Source organism: Triticum urartu, chromosome 2A, assembly GCF_056163025.1.
Source record: "Triticum urartu cultivar PI428250 chromosome 2A, HENAU_Tu73, whole genome shotgun sequence".
Taxonomy (NCBI): Eukaryota; Viridiplantae; Streptophyta; class Magnoliopsida; order Poales; family Poaceae; genus Triticum; species Triticum urartu.
The window spans coordinates 622,361,572-622,369,980 of record NC_141874.1 but is presented as its reverse complement, the minus strand read 5'-3'; the positions used below and the strand labels follow the sequence as shown (position 1 = coordinate 622,369,980).

Below are 8,409 nucleotides of genomic sequence, written 5' to 3'. Positions count from 1 at the left end.
AAAAGAAAATAAGTACATGTGGTGTCTTTTTATGTCCCTGTGTTGCAAAGTGCAGAGTACCGATATCTCTGCTGGATCCAGTCATGTTGAACGGTAGATATCCACACTTACCCGGGGGTAAAAAGGGCAAGTTTTTACTACATGACCTGCGATCTAGATTTTTTTTAAAGAAAAGATCTAGAGAAAGATAGTACTATTACTGTATGCAGCAAGATATATGAGGATCCCGTGTACGTAGTTGTCATTTGAGAATACACCCGCAAAAAAAAGGTTGTCATTTGAGAATAAACTAGTAAAGCATGTTTGCGATAATTCATCCTGGAGCCCGGGCTCAGCTGCTCCCGGTCAGAAAAAAATTCAAAACAAATACTAAAAAAATTCAAAAAAATTCAATTTTTTTGTGTGGTAGATAATTTGATGCGTGAGGCCCGCTCCAAATTTCAATTTATTTGGATATCTGAGTAGGTCTCGGCAAAAAAGACAAATCGGGTCAAAACAGCTCATGAACAGTAAACTTTTTTACAGACCCCGATTTTGTCTTTTTTGCACAGACTTGCTCAAATGTCCAAACGAGTTGAATTTTTCAGCGAACCTCACGCATCTAATTATCTATCACACACAAAAAATTTGGAATTTTTTGAATTTTTTTTGTATTTGTTTTGATTTTTTCCGTGAGCGGGGGTGCAGCTGAGCCCGGGTGTAGATTCGCCGCACTCAGCATGTTTGCTTCAACCATGTGTATCCTTGTTGCATGTTCCCACCAAACCAGCGTTAATACGCTAAGCCGTTGAAAGGGAATTATGCCAATGTATTTAATGGAAATGTTTTTTTAGTAGATGAGAAATGATGATGGTGGCCAGGGTATCACCATTTTTCTGTTCTTGACTTTTTTTCCCTTGGAATAATAATTGTGGATATGTGCTACTATCTTTGTGATCTCTATGCGATAACTAAGTTTAGAGAATGACACAAAAATTAACTGCTAAACTGAACCAAAGATTATAAAAATTGGGTATGTGTTCACATTAGCCTAGAATACGTGTGATAGAAAGAATAAACCTAGCATACTTACTAAGACATTTTTTCTCACATATATTATTAACAAAAAGGAGAATCTAGAGCATATTCATCAGCCCAATGAAGAGATAAGATCCTAAAAATCCCCAACGTACAATGAAAGACGTCGGACAATTGGTAACCCTAACGGTCACGAGTCGCGTCCCGTCCTCAATGTTTGCAACTAGCACGAAAGTTATGTCTTGTTTTTTTAAAGATTCACCTTCCGTATTCTCCCAATATCCATCGTTTTTCTAGAGAGCCCCCACCCCCACGACGAAGATAGGCCTGGGGCGGTGTGGGCTTTAGGTCACCCAAAATCAAAAAACACATGTTAATCCTTCACTAAAGCTACTAAAATCACATGAAAAATAGTGGTTGGGCCGGGATGTCTTTCGACTATACCCTTGTTCCCGGTTGTCGACGAGGAAATGGCACCCCATTCACTCCGCATCGACTACGCTCTTGAGGGAACGGCCCACAAAAAAGTTGGGCACCCAATTCAGAATGCCATGCTCTCTGACGACTTATGGATCCATATCGGGGGTAGGGTTGTGCGTGCGCGTGCGGGGAGGAGGGGGGGGGGGGGGGTTGGGGTGCCGACAAGTCTCTGTATCTTATGGCGCTTCAAATCACAATTTGTTAGTTAGTACTGCATTCAAAAAGTACATACATTTTCCCGCGCTTTTTGGTGATACGTGTTTCCTATTCTTCCGTGCGACGATATATGTTCTCTTGCGCTATTGCACAACCGTTGCTTTTCATTTAGTGGAGAGAGTTATATTTATCCAATACAAAACCACACATAGCTAATATATGCATCTAAGCTATGCACCAAGTTATGCTGTGTTTTTCTAGCAAAAAAAAGGAACATGCACCGTGCTTAGAAGCATCATTTCAATCAAATCAAAATTGATCTCCTTTATTTCCTGTGCCGGCTTTAACGTAAAAATGACCCATTTGGCCGTGCTTTCATGGCATATTCATTGCTCTAGACGTGCATGGGTGAACAGAACATGTGTTATCTCTTAAAGGGGCAAAAATGCAAAGGAGCCAAGGAAAAGATTCTTCCAATGGCACCAGAAATGGAGGGCCTTTAAAGGTAAGCAAATTGACCAATAAGTTCTTCAAATATCCCCCTACTTCCACTTAGTCCACACCACATGATCATAGTACCAATGAAATTAAATTAGATCATAGTAACAAAGAAAGCCCCAAAGGCTGAAAGACAGAGTACTATAAAAGAAGCTTTGGCCTCTACCATATCTCTACCCCTACCTCCTCTCCTTGTCCAACTTTGGCCAATTCCTAGTTGCTTGGCTGCGTCATTACTGAGAACCCACAGCTTTTTAAACCATACTAAAATAAAATTCTTTTGGATTCCTCCCCCCAAACGCCTTTCACCCAAAGACTCACTCACCCGGCCTTCTCTAATCTCACGCTTCCGCTGCTGCATTCCCTTCCTCCATTATTTCTCCAATCCCTTTCCCCTCTCCGCCCCCCTCCCCCCTCTCTCTCCTCACCCTCTCGCCAAAAGACTGGATACAGACCAGAAGGAAAAGGAAATAAAGAACAGAGAGGAAGAAAGAAAGAAAGAAAGAACAGCACCTACCGAGCAAGCCTTCTCCGACTTCACATGGGCTGCGGAATTGTTCCCACGACTCCCCTCCGGGCCTGAACAGATTCATACACCACCCAAGAACCGCCCCTTGATTCCCCCCTCCCCCTTTTTCTGCTCGCGAATTACTTGGTAGTAGTATTTCCACAGGAGAACTGCTCCTTTTCCGCTCTGTTTTCCGTGTTTCTCTGCTTGGAAATTCCTCCGGTTCTTCCTCGTTTGTTCGTGGGGGGCGAGGGGAGGAGGAGGCATGGGAAAGGAAGGTCCTTGCTGCCATTGCGGCGTCACGAGTGAGCTCCTGTTCTTCGGCTCACCGATTTTTTTATGCTTCCTGTTTTTTTTTCTTGCTTATTTTACACCTGTTGTTATCCCCTTGTTCCTCCGCGGCTGGGTGTCATGGGCGTTGATTTCTCCGAATTATGCATCTGGGGACCGGGTCTCGGAAGAAATCTTTCGGGGCCCCTGGGCTCCCGTTCCTAATCTCGCGTGTTCTTTGTTGACTGCTGTTCGTTTGCGGTTTGGTAGATGTTAGCTGCAATCTGTCGAACCACCTGAGGTGTTTGGGATAGAGCTCTGGGCCTGCTTGGATTGGGTTGAGGTCTCGGAGGCCTTTGGATGCGAAATTCTGAACATGAGGAACGAATCACCTCATCTTGGCAGATATTCAGAATTTTGTTTGACTATGATTCAAACAGACAAATTGTTTGACTATGATTGTGTAGGGGATACTTCTTAGAACACCTGTGCAGACAATGAGCAACTAGATGCAGCTCACACTCCTTTTATACAAGAAGACAAGAGCCATCTGCTTTTGCCAAACAAACATTTAGAGTTCCTGAGCTGCTGCAACTACATAAATGCTTAATTTTGTGGAAGGCATTTGCTGCTTTGTGTAATATACGCAGATCAGTTCTCTCTTTTGCTTTAACATCTGTGGCATCATACAGTCAGTAGCTCTTTAGCTCTTACTGAAGCAAGCAGCTCAGTTTCACTAATAATCTGCGTTTGGTATGCCTCATTTGGTATGGTAGCGAATGAATAATTACATTCTAGTACTAACCACTGAAAACAAATCTGGAATATGCAGTTGACCATGTATGTGACTGATTACTAATTGTTGTCTCAAAGACACATTCTTGAAAAATGTATAGTTTCTAAGTGTTCTTCTGTGCTGCATTCCTTGATACCACCATCTCTTGTGATAGCAAAGACAATTTTTTTGTCAAAATTCTGATACAATCTCGTGACGGACACGCTGCTAATAAGCACCTGCAATACCGCATACATTCTTGCATATCGATTTTGTACTGCATTTATTCTTATATATGGCAAATACTGAAACAGGCACCCCACTTTGGCGAAATGGGCCAACACATAAGCCAGTGCTCTGCAATGCATGTGGCTCGAGATGGAGAACAAAGGGTTCATTGGAGAATTACACACCAATGCATTCTCGTGATGATATCGATGCTGATCAACCTAGAGTTAGCAAGCTGAAGCCGCCGACATTGAGGCTAAAGGAACAGAGGCAGCTAAAGAAAAGGCCAAGCCACAGCATAAGGGAGAATGGAGCATTTTCTGATCAAAACTTCTGGAAGATGGGGGATGCCGACCCAAGTCGATCTAGTTCTGGATCGGCACTATCATATTCAGAGAGTTGTGCCCCATATGGTTCTGCTGATGCTAGTGAAATGACTGGTCAGTAATCTCTAATTTCCTAATGTGTTGCTGCTAAATAAGAAATTTTTTATGTTCTTCACAGTCTTGTTGAGTGCCATGGGTTATATGACTATGTTCAATTGAAACAATTAACGTAGAAACATGGAACTTGAAGCTTGAGATGGATGGTCAGAAATACACACTTAAATGTTGGTCTGCAATGTTATATCTAATCTCCCCTAAGACTTGTTGTAAACATCTATAGGTTGGTTCTTGTAGTACTACCCTTGCACGAGTATGTGCTAGTAACTGTGTATAATGCAGAGCAGGTACTTGTTTTCATCAAACTTACTGAAAGTACTGAAACATACTTCAGCAACCCCACTTCACTGGTGCTTACTTTGTAATCCTGCATCATCATTTCTCAAGAACTTATAGTGATTGATAAATCATTGTCCATATATTGTATTCAAATGACGACCCTAAAATCAATGCTTCAAACATCGTATCAGTGTCTTCCTTTACCACACATGAACTCGATTAAATACAATAATCAACATAAAAAAAGCTATAATACTTTGTGATACCGTCAGCTCAATTTACATTACCAATATTTATATTTGTAACCCATAATTGCTTTCTTTCTTGTTTTTTGTGTAACTAAAGTTAGTTATGTTAATGATGGTTCTCTGATCTTTTGAATTCAGGTTCAGCGCAATCGCATGCTTGGGAGTCATTGGTACCATCAAAAAAGAGAAGCTGTGTCACTCGGACCAAGTCTTCATCCGTGGATATGCTTGTCAAAGATCTTCATTGTATAATGCACGAAGAGCAGTTATCTTACCTTTCTGGATCCTCGGAGGAAGATCTAATTTACCACAGTGCAACTCCTGTGGATTCCTTTGAGATTGGTTATGGAAGTATGCTTCTGAGAAGTTCAAACTCAAAATCAGCGGAGGAAGATTCAGAAGCAAACTCTGTTCCTGCAGATAATAAATCATACCTTACAAGTGAATCCTATTCAGGGACTGCCTCGTTTGTTGTGCATAGTGAAAGCAAGGGGGCAAGTAATTCAAATGCTTCTCCTGAGAAGCCAAACTGGTTTCCGGTGCATACACACGAAATTGCTAAAAGGTATTCTACACTTCTATTAGTAGTATTGTGCATTGGTTTCCTATACAGATACTACATGATAATGCTATCTACAGTTCTGCATTCTATTAGTCAGAGAAGCTATTGTGGTGAAAATCAAGAAGCTAAGGTTTTTTTTATACCTCTTTTGCAGGGGTAAACTTCATTACTCAAAGCAGCATACCCTGGAAAATGTAGGTTCAACTTTAGTTTCAGTAGCTTTAGAGGTATCAAGTCTATGATGATCTCATTGCCCCTTCCTTCTATCCATTTTTCCTTAGCCAATTCTGCCTTGGTGCTTTTCTCTTCACTGGGTACACTGTTATGAACTTCCAACCTTTGTTGTGTACATGATTAAGTGTTTGTTTCTCTTATTTTTAGGGAGAAGGCACTAAGGAAACAGGAGGAAATGAAAATACCAGTGCTTTGAAAGACCTTACCAAATCCACCATGAAGCCTCTCAAAAGGCCTCATGAAAGCCAGTTGCAAAGCTGCCCAGGTCAGCAATCTTAGTTCCTCTGATTCCTACTTGCACATTGTTTTTAGTTGTGAGCATCTGAAAAATGTCCTCTGTATTCAATTCACACTTCATCATTTCCTTGATTTATTGGGAATAACAAGGAGAAGCTTTCTGATTTGTTTTTGCTTGTGAACATGCAGAAGGAACCATGAGGATTGCCAAAAAAGTTTGCAAATCTGTGGCTATGGCTCCTCAGTTCAAAGGTTCATTTTTGCCCAAATCTGGAGGAGCACCATTTAACTTACTCATGTTACCCCCAGATAAAATATCCATGCTGGCCCCTCCGCAGTACATGGATAATTCTGATCAAGACTTGCTGCTGGAGGTTCCTCTCAATACGCGGCAACCAGAGGCAGAACTTCTTTGCCAACCATTTCAACTTAGCTCAGTAACCCGCAGCTCCACCTCAGCAGACGTGGTTGCTGATGGCGAGGGGCGCCTCAAGCAACCGTAGACCAGAGACCAACTTAGGAACAGGCGGTAGCGGTAGTTTCCCTTAGTTTCCTGGATCATCACGGTACCTTTATTTACCGATCACCGGTAGGGCTTTCTGCGGTTTGTTCATGCTTGTGCCGTCGTTATCGCCCCAATTTACATTGACAATGTGCGTCTGCCGCGGAGGCAAAATTGCCCGTTCAGCTAACATTTGTAGCGGTGCTTTTGGACTAGGCTTGTGTTGGTTTCCATAGCACGTGGGCTTTTGGAGAAAGTATAACTCATATCACCGTGGAAAATAGAAGAACTCTTTCATGGGGGAAATGGAAAATGAAAATGATATCAGGGATTCAACCAGTTGCTTATCTTGGCTCACTTATTTTCCCACTTGAGCATGTTGGTGTCTCGATAACAGGCCCCTCTTTTAGGGAATGACAGGTCATCTTGATCTCAGACGGTATGTCTGAATGATTGATGGTATAATTGATAAATGATATGTACAGGTGTACATGATCTCTAGGTGTCATGTACAGGTGTACATGATCTTTAGGTGACCTATGATATCAAGTCTTCTTAAATCACAATGCTCCAACATATTCTGTTATGTTCTGATCTAATATCTGTTTGTGCTTCTGTTCTTAGTGAGAGTAGTAATTGAAGAATGTGTCAGTTATACTGAATTAAGATGTTCCCCCAAAAAAGGAATTACATGTTGCAACAAAAGACACAAACGAGACTGGTCGAATGAATTATAAACATGCTCCCCTAAAAAGGAATTACATGTTGCAACAAAACCTACCAATGAGGTTGCACACACGTACTGATCGGGTATCTGTGGGAATTTGGTGTGTGCATAGAAAATGCAGTAAACCATAAGATAAAAGCTGACAACAAGCCAAGAAGAGAATCCAAAGTGGAAGCTATAATACTAGCATGCAAGCCACTCCTCGCGGAACCCCTGTTTTAAATTTCCATCAACCACGCAATTATATAGCCAAAGGGCATACGCCGCGCCTAAAACCATCACAAGCGCAGCTAACACGGCTACCAAGTTATTTCTTTGGAATGCTCCTACTAAGATTAGAAATTCCCCCATCTTTTGCTTGGGTGGAAAAGGCACTTTCACTGTCGATACCGCTTCGAATCAAAAAATATGCAGGGGGAAACCGGGGAAGGTACACTTTTGCAGAAAAAATAAAATAAATCATGCTTGCACTGTTAGATGGCCGGGTGGCTAATTTCTCAGTCCTAGCAAGTAGCAACATGTTCATGCTCTTCCAGGTAGATAAATTTTGTTTAACTTCTAAATGAGCTGACTTCACTAATAGCACAACATGGGGCTTATAGAACAGACCTTGGACATACCAGGAAGAAAACCACGGTCTGTCAGTGCATCCATTTCACCGAGACCCTCTAGCATTTCCACCTGCTGTTGGTAGTATTCACTGACAACATCAGTCCTCCAAGTGACATTGACATCATCAGTCCTCCTCCTTGTAATTAAACTTTTCAAATTTCTGACCAATTGGCATTATGAATTATTTTTGAAACAAAAGGTAGATCATTTTCTAACTTGTGCATTTCAAATTAGGCCAAGTCCTAACAAACAACATTCCGTTACATGGCTGCTATAAAAGCATAGACTGATCAGGCAGCAAATGCACTGACGAAGGAAAGGTTTAGGCGGTAGAAGCAGCTTGTTACTTCTCCCACCTGTGTCCACCTATACATCATGGCCGACCCTTCTTTGTTGGAGTTACTCCTACTTTCTTAGTTTCAGTTTGCAGTTGTTGAGCCATTTTCCGCTTAAGTACAAAATTTAGTAATTTTAGCCCAGCGCGACCTTCTTGCCTCTGCCGGTTAACCTTTGGGAGTGGCCCATCACCGTTGCCATGGCCTCGCCGGTCAGCCTCCTTTCTTTCTCCCTCCCCCCGTCGATCTCACTCCTCCTTCGCGGTTGAATGGCATTCAATCAGGTGCGCGATAAGAT

General features: G+C 42.0%; 1 protein-coding gene across 2 annotated transcripts; it reads left to right on the top strand.

Annotated features, from left to right (window-relative positions):
* Positions 1-2,481: 2,481 nt before the first annotated feature.
* LOC125539260 (GATA transcription factor 26) lies at positions 2,482-6,776 on the top strand. 2 transcript variants are annotated; one of them, XM_087544604.1, is made up of 6 exons: positions 2,482-2,964; positions 4,019-4,372; positions 5,041-5,467; positions 5,619-5,658; positions 5,846-5,963; positions 6,125-6,776. In XM_087544604.1, the coding sequence occupies exons 1-6, from the start codon at positions 2,925-2,927 to the stop codon at positions 6,436-6,438; spliced, it is 1,293 nt and encodes a 430-aa protein (XP_087400730.1). In that variant the 5' UTR covers positions 2,482-2,924; the 3' UTR covers positions 6,439-6,776. The 2 variants fall into 2 exon arrangements, with proteins under 2 accessions (XP_087400730.1, XP_087400729.1); XM_087544603.1 differs by having other exon boundaries at positions 2,488-2,964; positions 5,619-5,691.
* Positions 6,777-8,409: the final 1,633 nt, after the last annotated feature.